This window comes from Artibeus jamaicensis, unplaced genomic scaffold, assembly GCF_021234435.1.
Source record: "Artibeus jamaicensis isolate MK-2021 breed Jamaican fruit bat unplaced genomic scaffold, CSHL_Jam_final contig_519, whole genome shotgun sequence".
NCBI classification, from domain to species: Eukaryota; Metazoa; Chordata; class Mammalia; order Chiroptera; family Phyllostomidae; genus Artibeus; species Artibeus jamaicensis.
In genome coordinates this window covers 12,543,307-12,560,071 of record NW_026521871.1, presented here as the reverse complement: position 1 = coordinate 12,560,071, position 16,765 = coordinate 12,543,307, and the positions used below count along the sequence as shown (strand labels likewise).

At 44.0% G+C, this 16,765-nt stretch overlaps 1 protein-coding gene across 2 annotated transcripts in view; it reads right to left on the bottom strand.

Annotated features, from left to right (window-relative positions):
* RFT1 (RFT1 homolog) overlaps positions 1-16,519 on the bottom strand; it is a 37,009-nt gene extending 20,490 nt beyond the window's left edge. For both annotated transcript variants that reach the window (XM_037134749.2, XM_053669463.1), the window contains exons 1-6: positions 16,417-16,519; positions 12,210-12,295; positions 10,430-10,546; positions 9,114-9,303; positions 7,799-7,900; positions 4,206-4,343 (exon numbers count right to left, since the gene is read on the bottom strand). In XM_037134749.2, the coding sequence (XP_036990644.2) occupies positions 4,206-4,343; positions 7,799-7,900; positions 9,114-9,303; positions 10,430-10,546; positions 12,210-12,295; positions 16,417-16,479 (696 nt within the window). In that variant the 5' untranslated portion in view covers positions 16,480-16,519. The remainder of the gene's footprint in view (positions 1-4,205; positions 4,344-7,798; positions 7,901-9,113; positions 9,304-10,429; positions 10,547-12,209; positions 12,296-16,416) is intronic.
* Positions 16,520-16,765: the final 246 nt, after the last annotated feature.

Here is a 16,765-nt window from a genome sequence, read left to right as displayed (position 1 = left end):
TCAGAATAGATTTGTTACTTGGGACAGTCAAAAAAGGTGTATTTCACGAGAGCTAGGTTGGTACTGCAGAGCTGGTCTACAGGCTGTGCATTTCTCTGGAATCCCCTGACCAATGAGCCATTCCAATTCATCACTGTAGCGATGGAGAAACTGAAGTGTGGATGGCGAAAGATAATGGGCAGTACCTCTTGGGAAGGTCTGGCATCAGAACTCTGGGGCTCACTATGTTTAATCTGATTTGCTCTTCTACTTCCCAAACTCTTGACTCACCCACCAGCCATTTGCTTGCCACACTGACAAGAGTCACCAGGGAGTCTGTGGACACCGTCCTGTCCCATGCCCTCCATTGTCTCCAAACCCTACACAGCACTCCTTTTCTCCTTCTTGCTCCAGGGCTATGGACTCTGCCCTGGCTTTGTCCATGTTTCCATTTCCCCCTCCTACTATTTTCATAATTTCTCATCTGGACAATTGCCACCAACTCCTGTTGGAGCTTTTTCACTTCCAACCTTTTCTCTAGCCCATCCTCCTCACAGTGGGGTTTGGGTTTCAGAGACTGGGGCTCAAACTGCAGCTCCCAACTTATTAGTGCAAAGGCCATGGGCAAGATACTTTGCTAGGCCTCAGTTTCCTCATCTGCAAAATGGAATAAGAAGTCCTACCTGCTGAAGCTGACTGAATGAGAGAAAACGAGATAGTCAATAAACCTGTAACAGAAGGTGAGCTTCTCAACACAAGCAATTAGACTATGGTACCGTTCAAAACTTTTCACTAGGCCCCATGGCACTGAGGCCACCACTACTTGGTCCTAGCCCAGCAGGCCACATAACCTTCTACCTTTTGCTTTCTCTCCCCTCCCCAACTGTTTAGCCAACCTAAATACTCCGAATTCCAGCACAGTGGAATTCAGCCCGAATTCCAGCACAGTGATGGATATATACTATAGGCCCTGAGAAAATGCTTTCCTTCTTGCAGCCACAAATGCACATTTCCGCCACACGCACACATTCACCTCTGCCCACCCATGTGTCAAGGCCCAGCTCAAAAGTGGCTTCCTCCATGAAGCCTTCCTTGATGCTCCCAGATGGAACCCACCGTTCTCCCCCTGTGTTTCTAACACCAAACACACGCCCTGTCCTGCGGTGTAGTTCACTGAATACAAATCTTTTTTTTTTTAGTGATGGTGTCTTTTTACATTTATTTTTTATTGAATTTATTGGGGTGACATTGGTTAAAAAAATTTTATAGGTTTCAAGGGTATAATTCTATGATGCATTATCTGTATATTGTATTGTGTGTTCACCACCCCAAGTCAAGTTTCCTTCCATCACCATTTATCAGTTGAGTACACATTTTGTTGTAACTCCCCACATAATGCATGTTCTGGGGACAGGAACCCCACTCAGGGCACCCGGTACAGGGCCTAACGCAGAACATTGCCTTGTAAGTGCTCGATCTGTTCAATTCCTCAGCTTTATTTAAATATTAGCAACTCTCTCATATTAAATCCCTCAGAAGTGTCAAGAAAATAAAAGAGATATAAAGGGCAGTCATTATTTGAGGGATCATTAGTTTTAGACTAAATGAGTACCTTTAAAGGAGATGGAATTCTATAAGAATAGACATAAAATCTTCTGATCTGGTCAAACTGACTTTGAGTGCAGTTGTTTGACCAGCTTTGTATGAAGGAGTCTGCAGAGCAGAAAGCTGCTCCAGAGTCCGGCTAGGCACGCTGCACTCAAAATTCATCTAATTCCTTTTTGCTTTTTAAAAAATAAACTTGAATAGTGAATTGTTCCACCTGGAACTTCCCAATCTTTAAGTAAGTAAATAACTACTTCCGGCAATAAGACAATTTCTCTGGGAAGACTACCTAACACAGAGATTAAACACATAGACTAAGGTTAGTCCACTGACAGAAGTTAGAGAGAAGTGGGTCCAAAACCCGCTGTGTGATTTTCGGTTAGTCACTTAACTCCTCTGAACCTGTTTTCTCATCTGTAAAATGCAAACAGCAGAATTTATCTCATAGGGTACTATAAGGATTGAAGACAAAAGTCCATGCAAAGTGCTTTGCATAATGCCAGGCACAGATTAAGCACACAGTCAAAGGAAGTTATTATAAACAGCTCTTGGCCAAAGTTCAAATACTTTCACAAAACTCCTTAAGTCTTCAGAGGAGCTTCACAGTTCAAGTAGACCAATAATCTCTCCTTAAACACGAGGATCCTAAGGTCTGGAGAGAGTCCTGCAGGCTTCGAGTCTGCACACACTGCCTCCCCAAAGCACAGGAAGCCTCTGAGGCCCAGCAATCACTTTCTGCATGTCTATATCCTGGCCAGCAGCCAGCATGGGGCTGCGCTCTGTTCGTCAGCAGGAACGGTGCCACTGTGTATGACAGGTACACACAACCTTCTGACGGTCAAGGCTTCTGTCAGTGCTGAATAAGCAGGGGTCCTCTCAGGACAGACCACCAGACTGGACTGCTGAGCTCTCACATCAATGCCATCAGTGTTGCCTCGCTGGGACATTTCAGTGGAGCCATTCCTGCTCTCAGAGCAGCAGTGTGATGGTGGTGACGGTACTGTGGTCACTATGGACACCCAGGTGGGCCAGGCCACAGTGCTAAGTACCCAACTTGTCCCATCTCATCCAGCTCTCATAACCACATGAGGAGAGAGGAACTCTTACTATCCCCACTTGACGGATAAGGAAATGAAGCTAGAAGTTCCAAGCCCATCACAGGGTCGAATACACACTCGACAGACTCCATATTACCCGCTCTCCTCGCCTGTGGTAAGGTCCAAATGCTCCTTTCCAAAATACTGCCGGGGCACAGGGGCTGGCCCAGTATGTAGAGCTGGCCAGGTGTGGTGCAGGTGAGAGCCCTGAGGAGCACTCAGGGGAGGGCACCTTCCGGCACGCTTAGCCCCACTGAGGTAGGTGGCAGAAGCTCCAGGCAAGAGAAGTGGTCTCGAGTCCCAAGCTTATAAGCCTGCAGATGAAGCACTGTGGTATCTCAAAATTACCATGTTGATTTAAGTTAAAGGTAAGATCTAGTTGATCTGAAAGAACTCTTATCTAACAAATCAGAATATGTCTGGCTTTGTTAGATCAATCTGGTTTTTCTTGAAAAGTTGTGAAGCAAGATTCCGTAAGTTCTGAGACTAAATTCCCACATATTTTACTACTTTTAAAAATAATCACAAAAGAGGAATAAAAAGTCCAGTCAAAGCCTTACCTCAAATAAGTGCATCACATCTAGGCAGCAAACAAGTAGGGGGAAAGGGAGGGCGGGTCAGCCCGGAATGGAGCGGTGCGCAAAGCAGCGGAGCAGAGGCAAAGCGGTATAACATCACCTCTGCAACTCTAAGGCCACAGACTGCAGCAGTGACCCCACGAGAGTCAGGAAATCACGGTCAAATGGACTGAGAGGTGAAGAGTTGAGTAGAAAGAGATTATGCCTCACTCCCACAAGTCAGCATGAGGAGTCCTCAGAGGGCTGCGTGGGAAAGTGGATCTCCTGACAGACAGGCCTGACACAAGATGAAGGAGCCTGCAGAGGTCGTCCCTGCTTTATCAGCGCTCTGGAGTGTCTGCGCCTGAGTAGAACCCTGGGAGAAACCAAGAGGCTGCAGAACAGACACAGTGGAGCGCAGTGGTTACAGTCTGTGTTCTGCAGGGATTCGAGCCACTCCAGGCTCCTGTCCTCATTCTGACCCTCACCTTGGGCAGGTATTTAGCCACTAAGCCTCAGTTCCAACAATAAAATATAAACAATAATAGCACCAGCCTCAGAGAGTTGTTATAAACAATGGCATGTAGAATACTCAGCATAGGGCCTAGCACACCGGTTCTCAAGTCAGGGCAGTTTTGTCTCCCAGGGGACACTGGAAGTGCGTGGAGATACTGGCTGTGGTAGCTGGGGGGTGGTAGCTACTGGCACTTGGTGGGTAAAAATTGAGAATGCTACTAGACATCCCACAATGCAAAGGGCAGCCCCTACAACAAAGAATGATCCAGCCCAAAATGTGAACAGTGCCAAGATTTAGAAACACTGGCTAAGCACATGATGAACAATAAATATGAGGTATTAGATTAAAGTTACTTCTATAATAATAAATAATCAAGTTGTAGTTTCTTTCCCTCAAGGATAACCAGCATCTGTGATTAAAATGATAAGAGACAAAAAATACATTACTTACTCTATTTCTCAGAATATTGGGTAACAGATCTGTCATTCTGGAGACAGGAAGAGTTTGTTGCTTGGTTGATTTTGGGAAACACAGTAACTTTTTGAAATATGTAACATAGCAGAGCACCAGAACTGCAGTATAAAAAACCTGAAAAAAAAATAATGGGTTTAAATCACACTGTTTTAATATAGTCATAATTAAGATATGCCTATTAATTTGACCTCAAAGGCCAATCAAGAAATAGAAGTCTTAATTAACTGCACCTTCCATTGAGAGACGCCTCACCCTCTGGTCTGTTCATAAGACCGAGCTCCACTGCAGCATCTCTGGGGAAAGAGTGCAAAGGATTGCACCTGCCTGGGAGAAAAGTTCTTCTGGGCAAGCAGAACATAATTTCCATGACAGATCTCCACTAGTGCCAACTGCCACATGGATATCAGATATGTTCTCAAAGGATTTGCACTTGGCCAAAGAACAAGCTCTCCCTCCTAGACAACACACTTTGAGGATCCATGTGTCCTGGCTGGGCTAATATCCATCACCTACTACTGGAGATGTTACATAAAGCCCAGACACCTGTGACATTATGATTATAAAGCAGAACTGAGCTGCTGGCTCTGCTCTGCCCAGTGCATGGGCAGGGACAAGTGGAATGACGAGAGCCCACACTGCCCCCACCCATCCAGGACAGAGGACAGCTTTTGGCCAAGAGCAGCAGCCAGGGGTTTTATTTGCTGGTTGGGGAGAAGTATTCAAAGAGCCCCTTTTTACAAACTCCTTTCTACCCTCTTTCCCTCTGAAAACAACAGTGCACACTAGCTCAAGAAGAAATGGGACTTCCAGGCCCGCTTTTCAATCCAGACACACCCGCTGGAAAGGCACAGAGCAAGGACAAGAGGAGCCTCTGCCACCCGTGCCTCTCCTATCCATGCTTGAGAACAGAGCCTGCCAGCAGCCGCTACCCTTCTTTTTTTTTTTTTTTAGTTTTATCAAGAAATAATTGATAGACATCACTGTATAAGTTTAAGTCTGACAGCATGATGGCTTGATTTATACTTACTATAAAATAATTACCACAACTGGTTCAGCTAGCATCCATCTTTTCGCATAGACACAATAAAAAGGAAAAAATTTCTTGTGATAAGAACTCACAGAATTTATTAACAACTTTCCTATATATCATCCGGTAGTGTTAGCTATAATCATTGTGTTGTACATTACACGCTCAGTACCTATTTATCTAATAACTGGAAGTGCGTACCTCTCAGGCACCTTCCTCCGATTTCCTCCCGGACCTCTCCAATGTCATGCCGAAAGTCCTTTAAGACACACCACCTGCTGCCGGCATCCTGTGATAAGCACCCTCTTCCCAGCTCCCTTCCCCACCTTCACTGTCTAATTCCAGAACGTTTCCCTCACTCCAAGAGGAAATTCTGTACCCATTAAGCAGTCACTCTCCATTTCCCCCATCCCCTGGCAACCACTAATCTGCTTTCTGTTTGTCTGCACTTGCCCATTCTGGAGAGTACATGTTAATGGAGTCATGCAATAGGTGGCCCTTTGTATTTGGTTTCTTTCACTCAGTAAAATGTTTTAAAGGTTCATCATGTTATAACATGTATCAGTATTTCATTTTTATAGCTCACTAACAGTCTACTACATGGATACACCACGTTTTGTTCATCAGCTGGGTATTTCAATTGGGCATTTTGTTCATCAACTGTGAATAGTACTGATATGAATATCCACGTACAAGTTGTTTGAACAACTGTTTTTAATTCTTTTGGGTGTATACCCAGGAGTGAAAGTGCTGGTTCATTTGGCAGTTCTACATTCAATGACCAAACTATTTTCCACAGTGGCTACACCATTTAATTTTACCACTAACAACATATGATGGTTCTGATTTCTTCTTATTCATCTCAACACTTGTTTTCTGGCTTTTCTTTCTGATAAAAGCCATCCTAATGGGTGCAAAGTGGTTTCTCACTGTTGTTTTGATTTACATTTGCCTAATGACTATTGATGTTGAGCATCTTGTCATTAGCTTATTGGCCATTTATTTGTCTATCTTCTCCCATTTGCTAGCTTGTCTTTTTGTTGTTGAGCTGTAAGAATTCTTTATAAATTCCAAAGTGATCCTTTTATTTGACATTTGCTGCTGGGGGTGAGGGGCTATTTCAGGGAGAACCTGTTGGCAGGTCAAAGGCAATCCCAGGGTACAGGTTGTGGGCTTGCCTGCTGATCGAAGGTGCTGTTGGCTCTTGGACCGCTAATGCATAAATTGACAGAGAATGTACCAGAAAAAAGCTCTCAGAAGTCTTATGATAAGGAAGCAAATAAACTCAGAACTGGCCTTGCTGACATATATGACCTATGCATGACATATCCTTGGTGGGAGCTATGAATAAGAGTCATAAAGAAAGTACCCTCCCATGAAGAGTCAACTAATAACGGTGTCTGCGTGATCCTCCTGTCCTATTAGGGAGTGTGCATCAAAGATATAATGAATGTCGGGAACTGCAGTTCTGAGGCTAACAAAATGTGGCAAAAACAATCACAAATAATTTACCTGAAATATGTAATCGTTTGCAAATTGCTCTTAGAAGGCAATTCTCATTCTCATTCTATTAATTTTAAATCTAGCTCTCCTGTGTTTCCAAAAAAATATTTGTAGTTTTTGTTTAGGACATGGGAAAGGTTTTCACATGCATCATTACTAAAAATTTTAACTTATCTTCCTATACATTAAGAAAAATTACAAACTGCTTTGTAACTATTTAATCTTAGATTTCATTTTTAATTTGCACTTGTACTCTACTTGTAGTTTATTAGAACTAGAAATGTGAACTGGACTAGAAAACAATAACATGAAAATGAACCTAAACTGCTAAAACTAAAAAGGTACCTTCTAAAACTTGATTCATACCTTCTGAATTATGTAAGATTTTCTTTCTAAATCCTTACTGGAGGATATGTTTCTTCATTAGTTTTAGAAGGAGAGGAAGCGGGGGTTTGGGGGAGACGGAGGAACATCGATGTGCGTAAGAAGCATCGATCAATCGCCTCCCACACGCACCCGAACCAGGGATGGAACCCGAAACCTTTTGGTGTACGAGACAACGCTCCAACCAACTGAGCAACCCAGACAGGGATGAATTATGTAAAATCTTAATCTAAGTTTAAAACAGGCTTGGCAGAGTTTCTTCCTATTCTGAAAACAACTGGTTGAAATCCAGGGAAAATAACACACATGCAATTTGATTCCCACCCCATCCACTTACTCTTTCCTTCCTAAGGCAGACAATCAAAGGTCGGTTTGGTTTGGACCTGCCCACAGAGTATCTAAAGGAGTCTTATGTTTAACCATTAGGCCTAGAGGGTGGCCTTCACCAGGTTCTGGGGACACCAGCGGTGTCAGTGCGTGCAGCAGGATAAACATGGCAGCCAGAGGAGAAGCAGTGTCAAGGCCATCTTCCTGGAGCTTCCAGCCTTCTTCACATGCATGAATACTTCAACATAAACCGTGCAGTAATGCGAACAAGATGAAAAACCCCAGTGGAAAAACAGGTTGCACAAAAGTTAAAAGTCATAACTATTACCTGGGCCAGAGAGAAAATGTACAGGCCCCAGTGAGGCAGCCAGAGCACAAGGAAAGCTGTCAACACACTCTTGAGGATCACCGACAGGCTCTCAGCGATCACCTGCAAACAGGCAGTGAGGAGAGCACTTTACAAACATTACAAAAAACTATGCAAAAACTTTACTAGGAATGACAGACAATCTGGGATAGTCCTGGCTGGTGTGGCTCAGTGGGCTGGGCATCATCCTGCAGGCCGAAAGGTCTCAGGTTCAGTTCCCAGTGGGAACCAATCAGTTTCTCTCTCGCACTGATGTTTCCCTCCCTCTCTTTCTCCTTCCCTTCTTCTCCCTCTAAAATTAAATAAATGAAATCTTGAAAAAAAGATTTACATGTATGTTATACACATTCTTTTGTACATATCGTATTATATATTTTAAAAGATAAAGAGAGAAGTTAGTATAGAACAAAAAATAGTCTCAATAGAAAAATCTGAAAAACCTTTTCAGTCCTCTTAAATTCTTTATTTTTTCTTTTATCTTTATTTTTAAATTTAATCTTTATTGTATTTTTTTCATTACCATTTAGTCCCCTTATACTCCCTCCCCCAACAATCCCCACACTGTTGTCCATGTCCATAGTTCTTCTTTCTTTTTGCTCAATCCCTCCACCCCTCACCTTCCTCCAGTTTTTTGTTGTTGTTGTTATTGATTTTAGAGAGAGGAAGAGAGATAGAGAGAGAAACAGGGAGGGAGAGGGAGGGGAAGAAGGTAAAAGAGGGAGAGAAACATTGACTGGTTCCACTCATTCATGCATTCACTGTTTGCTTCTTGTTTGTGCCCTGACCAGAGTTGAAGCCCACAATCCTGGCATACCAGGGCAATGCTCTAACCAAGTGACTACCTGGCCAGAGTTTAAAGTCTTACCTAAACTAACACTAAACCTGTTTTTCTCTAATAGCATAGTAAAGGTAAATGTTAGCTCAGCCCATCTGCCAACTTTCCTTTTTTTAAAAGATTTAATTTATTTATTTTTAGAGAAGAGAAGGGAGGGAGAGAAACATCAATGTGTGGTCCTGGCCCGCAACCCATGTATGTGGTTCCCGACTAAGAATTGAACCAGCGACCCCTTGGTTTGCAGGCTAGTGCTCAATGCACTGAGCCGCACCAGCCAGGGACCATCTGCCAAATTTCAAGTGAATGAACTAAGCTTATCACATTACCTTTTTCCAAATAGCTTTTTAGATGCAAGTCTGAAAAAAATAATTCTCTCTTACTAAGGCTTTTTTTTTTTAAATCACTCTTGCATTTCCCATTCACAGCAGAAGACATACTGACCTTGAGCTTGACAAACATATGTGCTTGTGCCAAGACCCAGAAGGGTTCTCCCAGAAGTTCCACCACAGCTGAGAGACCAAATAACACCACTCCTGCTCCGTAGTGGGGGACAACATTAGGGTCAGGCACTTCAAGCAACCGTAGCCAGACCCAGCCCAGGAACAAGGACCAAAACACACCCAGAGGGACTCTGGAAATGGGGGGAAACTGTTTTTAATATGCTAAATATAAAAACATAAACACATATCAAAATACCAACACTGAACAGAAAAGAAATATAGTTATAATAATAAAAGGGCTAATTCTTGATAAGGCATTAGCTACCTGCTCAGTCCTACTTTATCTCGGTACTGAGATACTTAACAATGATCCTGTCATTATCTTCATTTAATCCACTGAGCCACACCAGCCAGGCTATCATTATCTTCATTTAAATGATGAGGGAACTAAGGCTGGATACTGGGCAATTTGGCCAAGGTCATGAACAGCTAGTGAAGGGCAGAAGCACAACCCCATCCCGATCTGTCTAATGCCCTATCTATTGTGTTACACTGACTCAAAAGCAAAATTCCCCAGAAGTGTCTGCCTGTCGTTCCCACTTAGAATCACTAAAACACAGGACACAGCTGGTACTTACACCCAAATGACCAACAGGCCAGCACACAGTATCCCTTTACATGTGCCCCACAGAGCACTTAAAGATGACTGGTAGTCAACAGTCATTCTTCTCATGAAATGCAAGTCGTTTCATTTCTGCCCTTATGAAAGCCATTCCCATGTGGCACTGGGAGTGATACTGGGAAACAATCTCAACCACCAGCCCTCCCTGCAGGGAGTTAACTGCAGAAAAGCTATTATAATTTTTAGCTGATGTACTTGGTCTTTAAGAATATTCTAAAAGGCTCAGAACTGAAACCAACATAACAAAAATGGAAGAAAGATATAATGAAATTCCTAAAAGGCTTTCAAAAAATACTAAGTGGTTGTTAAAAGCTCAGGAAATACCACAGAGGGAAAAGATTAGGAATAAAAAAGCCGGCACAGGCTCCGGGGGGCCCAGACTGGGGTTCAGGAACAGCAGAAACAACCTCCACGAAGGGTAGAACTAGGGCTGGAAACCCGTCCCAGGAGCCGCCCTCTGGAGCCTCCTCTGGCTCCTGGCCATCCAGAGAGAAAACATCAGACGCCAGGTCTCTAGAAACCCGCTGCAAAACCAAAGCTGGAGACAATTCAGCTTTAGGCAACTGTTGCTTTTTAATTTGTAATATCTGTTTACACTTGCCTTCAGAACTGTCTCCTGACAAAGCACAACTCACGTTAGCCACAAGAGGTTGATGGTCTGGCTCCAGTCTCGCTGGGTGCTCCCACTCAGACATGCTCTACGGAAGGCCTCTCTGGCCAGGAAGATGGTGGTCGAGTAAAGCAGTGTCAGCCTGTTAGGAAAAGCAGAAATCAATAGGGTCTCTAGTTCTTTTTTTAGAAAGCAGTTCTGAGATTTTACCAGCAACAGGGAGAAAAAAAAGTCTTGGTCATCATAAATCACTGGTGGTGATATGGAAGACTGTGAGTTCTTATAGGGCCCCTCACTAGTCCAATCCATCAAACAACAGAATTAGGAACCAAATAAAGGACGCTTGAGTGTGTGTCTACAGAGTTACACCTGGGATAGAGTTACACCACAGCGGTCCCCAGAGCTTGCGGGCTTTATGGCTACAGGCAGAGGTGCAGCTCTGACTGTAAGGAAAAGGATAAGACATGACCCCACACAGTAAGGGGACTCTGAGACTGGAGACCTAATAGCCCTTGTGAAAGCAGCTGAGGCTCTACTGAGTGGAGGCTCTGGCCAAAAAAATCTTAGGACAGGCAAAAAGACTGGCAGCCATGATGGCACCCAGGTCAGCAAGGTTTGTCTGTGTACCTCCCAGGCTGGCAGCACCTAGGTGGACCCTCCTGCACCTTTAGTGGGGAGTAGCTGAGGTTTCCCTTCCTCAACAAGCTATGCGTGGCTCAGATGAAGCCAGAGCAGGGGTGGCCCACAGCTATGGTTTCTGGCATTGTCCAAGGATCACTCTGCTACATTTCAAATGAGGAACCATATGTTGAGCAGGCAGCTGGACAGATAAGGGCCATTAAAACAGGGACCTGCTAATCCGGAGGAGACTAGATGAAGAGAGGCCCAAACTGCTTTAAATCTGAGCACCTAGGAAGATTTTATCTTTTCCTTCCTGCTTTTAAAAGAGTAGTTCTCAAAGTATGGACCCTACTTCAAAATTACTTGAGGAGCTTGTCAAAAATTCAGATTCCAGGGCCCCTGGTCAGCCTGACCTAGTGAAAAGCTTCCCAGATGATTCCTTTGCCCATCAGTGTTTGAGAACCTTCACTAAGCTCCAAACACAGAGCAAAGAGCATATGCTCGGTAGGCATTTGATACGAAATGCTGTCTGGAACACACTGCCTTATTTATCAGGACACGAGGACACGCCCGAGAAGATGAGCCATTCTGTGCACTCACATCACTTCACACACCTTTGTGTCATTTGTGAATACAAAACATGTGTGAGTGTCCTTGAACAGAAAGGAGGGGAGTAGGAGAAACAAACTGAGTCTAAAGACAAAGCAAGTCAGCTAGGAGTCTCCAAGGAATTAATGACAAGGACTCAAGCTCTTATCTCAGCTACCATCTTCCATTAAAAAATTCACTGAAGGAAGGAAAGTGGCTGCACCAGCCCTGAGATTATAAAGCACATCCTCACGAACTGCAGAATTCCTGCTTCTTTTGCTGTCAGCAAGAAAAGAACACAGAATTATACCTAAGACAGGGTTTGCAATGAATTACTCCCACTCCTCTCCTGGGTTCTAAGAACAGGCAAACAGGAAAATGCTGGCAGGGAAATGTGCATTTAGAGGCTGCTAATGGAAAACACTCCATGGGTCCGTTAAAAGCGACTCCCCCGCTCAGTCCCCTACCCCAGCATGCTCCCCCTCGGCCCGCCACTAACACTGACTCTAGTCAGTGCCCATGCTTCTGAAACCCACAGAGGAAAACCTGGCGAGGCGTGTGAATTGCGGACAGTGCTAGGGCGCGTCCCTTCTCACCTTACATTCACTATGCCAAGGACCTCCTTCGACAGGAAGCGGAGAATAAATGCGTTCAAGACAAAGGTGATCAACCGAAACAACACCTAGGACAAAGATAAAAATACATAAGAATAAATTGTGTTGGGCCCTGACTGGTGTGGCTCAGTTGGCTGGGCGTCGTCCCGCAAAGTGACACCTTCCCCGTTCAATTCCAGGACAGGACACAGGGCTGGGTTGTGGTTTGGTCCCTGGTAAGAGCAGGTAGGAGAGGCAACCCACCCATGTTTCCCTCTCACATCGATGTTGCTCTCCCTCTATTTTCCCTCCCTTCCGTCTCTCTAAAAATAAATAAAATTTTCATTAGAAAAGAGTAAATGATGTTGAAAGTGTTTACTTCGCTGAAATGAAAACAATGTGCCTGCTCTTCCTAGTGGAATGACACCCAGCGGCTTTGCCACGGAGGCCCTTTCCAAAACATTCCATCTGTCTGCATTTTTCCCCAGAATTTCATTCCTTAGGGTCTCTCAGCACACCTGGGCAGTGGTCAAAGAACCCAACAGTAAAACTTAATTTACTCCCAAGAGGATGAAGGCACTGACAGACAACAGTAAACCCCAATTTACTCATGAGAAGAGGAAGGCACCGACAGACTCAGGGGAATTTCTTTGGGTTCAAAGTCAGGCACTCCAGGAGGCAGAAAGAGAATTTTAGTTAGTGCTTCACAATGCCCCTCCTTCCAGCCTGTTTAGAAATAGCACACACTTAGCAAGCGTTAACCAGCAGGGTATAGCAGACTCACTAGTAATCAAGGGGTCTAATTCTCTTTCTTCTCTACCTGCCTGTATCTGGGGATTCTGATAATGACATTTAATCTCTCTGAACTCCAGTTTTCAATTAGAAAACAGAAAAGGCTGTGTTTATCTACTGAATATTTGCCATTTTCCAGAGAGGAGTTGAAATACCTTTTAAATGACAACTGCAATAACAAGATAACATAAAATGGGGGGCGGGCAGTGGAGAGAGGGGCAGAATCCAGCTATTGCCATTTGAAAGGGATATATCTGCCCTGGCTGGTGTGGTTCAGTTCATTGAGTGCCAGCCTGCGGTGGACCAAAGGGGTGCTGGTTCAATTTCCAGTCAGGGCACATGGCTGGGTTGCAGGCCAGGTCCCCAGTTGGGGATGTACAAGAGGCAACCACACACTGATGTTTCTTTCCCTCTTTTCCCCTTTCTCTAAAAATAAATAAATAAAATCTTTTTTAAAAAAACTAAAGGAATATATCTTGAGGCTTTCAAACCTGTCTGTAGAAAACCACCTTAGCAAAGGTTCTCCCTAGGAGACAAAGAACAGGTTGCAATTAGATGGGTCATTCAATGGGGGTGCTGAATGGGGGGCCAGCCTCACACCGAGGGGCTCTCCCGCCGCATCCCAGCAGCACCACAGGTGTAACTCAAGTGCACCTGAGAGACAAAGACATCACTTCTCTGTGCAGCACTCTGAGAGTTACCCATGAACAACTGCAACCTCAGGCAATCAAAGTATGCCAATGAACCACTGAAGTCTGAAAACTGTCGGGGAAAGGTATGACCCAAAAGGGAGAGTGCAGTTTAACAATGTCCCTGAAGTGTCACAGAGCAGCAAGGTCTCCAAAGCCAAGACATCACAATCTTAACATTTATGGAGTCAAATGTGACCTTTTGTGAGTCTGCTGAAAGCTCTGTAGCTCTCATGAGAAACATGCAGGTATACATACAGTGGTGGGCAAAAGTAGGTTTATACTTGTTGAGTACATGAAACACAGTTTACTCCTATAATTATTTATTATTGCATTATTTATATTACAACTGTAAACCTACTATTGCCCACCCCTGAACATACACACATGCCAAATTCTGTATTCAGTTTTAGAGGTTTGAAGCCAATGCAGAGCTGTTAATGGAAAAACCCATTTAGCTGAATATCTCCACTCACCATTGAACTGTTTGCCCCATCATCCTCCTGTCAAATGAGGCTGCTTATCTTATAAGCTTGATAATAAGGATCAAACAAGATCGGGTAGGTAAAAGCATTTTTGAAGAAATGCATACAGATAAGACTCATTAATATTTTACTACGTATGGCCAGCTCAGAGTTATAACAGAGAAGAAACTCTCAAATTCTTGAAGATTACAGTGTAATTGCAAAATTACCTCAAGAGTCTGCATCATAAATTGAGAAAGCATACAAGATTGAATTAAAACACACACAAGAAATCTAAAGATTATGGGTTTTTTTTGTTTGTTTAATTCTCACCCGAGGATTTTTTAGAGACAGGGAAAAGGAGGAAGGGGGAAGGAGTGGGGGGAGGGAGAGAGAGAGCACATTATTTGGTTGCCTCCCATGTATGCTCTGACTGGGATCAAAACTGCAATTTAGGTATGTGCCCTGTCAGGATATCAAACCTGCAACTTTAAAAAATTTTTTAAAAAATCTCCACCAAAGGACATTTTCCATTGCTCTTTAGAGAGAGGATGGGAGAGAAACATCAATGCAAGAGAGAAGCATTGATTGGTTGCCTCCTATACATGCCCAGACCAGGGAATGTATGTCTGGACAGGGACTATACCCACAACCTACAGCTGTGCCATGACTGGGAATTGAACCCACAACCCTTAGGTTACGGGACGATGCTCCAACCAAACCACACAGGCCAGGGCCGAACCTGCTACCTTTTTGATGTACGAGATGATGCTCCAAACCAATTTAGCCACCCGGCTGGGATGGCTATTGTTTTTAAAAAACCACATACACATATTTATGTTAATTTCAAAATCAAAGTTATCCTTGTGTACAAAACCTGATGTCTCAGGCTTTTCCCTGTCTCTTAATTGTTTTGAATAAAAGTTTGAGCTAATGAAGCTCTGAGGTTGCTCATGCTACCCAGTATTTGTTCCACATAGTGGCTTTTATTGATAACGGTCTTCATTTTGCAAAGGAATTTATAGTTTTAAAAAAGAGTTCTTTCACATCTGTTAATTATTTGACCATTAAAAGAAACCAAGTAAATGCATATGATGCAAGTAAGACAGAGCCAAGTGAGTTGCCCCATGTCATTTCATTCCTATGATGACCATTTAAAAAATTCTAATGACCATTATTACAAAAAAATAGCTACCATTTATTGAGTATTTACAATGCATCAGGCACATAACAGGAATTTCATCTAATCTCCCTAATGACCTTATGAGGTAGCAATATTGTTCTCGTTAAAGATGAGGAAACTGATGCTCAGAGAAGTCAAGTGATCTTTCCAAGGATGGGCACCTAGCAAGTAACAAGGCCCAAACTTGAGCTCAAGCCTGCCTTGTTCTTTCTCCTAAACTCCATTTGAAAAATTGACTCTACAAGATAAGGGAGGTGAATTCAGGACTTTTGTGAGGAACGGTCGGATGGCTCAAGAGTGAGACAGAGAAATTGAGCCACTTGACTTAGAATGACCGGCTCCTTGGGTTAAAAGAATCTTTATATATCATTTGGACCAACTGGCATATACTGTATCTGACAGATGATGAAAATTAGAACCAAGAAGAGGAAGTGATTGGCCCAAGGTCACATAGCCAGCAGGCACAATGCACACTAAGAGATACTGTGTTAATACAATTACCTGAATAACTTCAATCTAGCCTAACAGCAATCTTATACGCTGGATACTATTCATAACCCCTTTTCCCAGTGAGGCTTATTAGGTGAAGTCATTTGTCCCGGTTCATGCAGCAAGTGCATGGCAGAACCAGGATTTCAATTCAGGCCTGCCTGAGGTCCCTGTTCTTAGCTATGCCGTTACTGTCTCTCTCAACTCAGTGGAAGTCAAAGAGTTTGAGGAAGGTGTTTGAGGGTAAGGGGTGGAGCATGGGGAAAATTAACCCCTTGCCTTAAAAAAAAAAACAAAAAAAAAAAACACATCAGCTTCTACGGCACCACAAACAACCCTGCCACCTGATCTCTCTCATACTACCTTATGAGAACTACAATTCTCAAAAGGAAAGTGGCGTATTTGCAAACTCCTAATCAGGATTCTGAACCCAGTCTCCCAACTCCGGGCCCAGGAGCCTCCTTTCGGCCTCCACCTTCTCCTGTCAAACCCCTCAGGTAGCCAAATCCACACCGGGACGGAGTCCGCCCAGAGGTGGGCTCCCCACGAACCCCGGCTGCGGAAGGGCGTGGGGCTGACCGAGCAGAAAGTACCTGCAGGAGCAAACCGGAGGAGGCCAGCCGGGCTGCCTGGCCCAGGACCTCCTCACTGCCCATAGCCTCGGCGCCCGGGCACTGTCACCAGGAAAAGCCTCCGCCGGCTGGCTCAGTCGCGATAAGAAGACGTCACGGAAAATCTCGCTCTCTGATTGGTGATTTTTGGACGGAAGGAGGGGCACGAGAAGACGAGCTTTTTAAGTGGGTACTGGGTTGGGGTAAGTCATTGTGCCTGCGTCGCCTGTCCTCTCCATTTCCTACTAATCTATGCGCTGTGTCTACTCCTACCTGTGTCAGTAAGTTAAATCGTGATGGGTACGAAGAAACGTTAGAGTAGTCGAAGCTC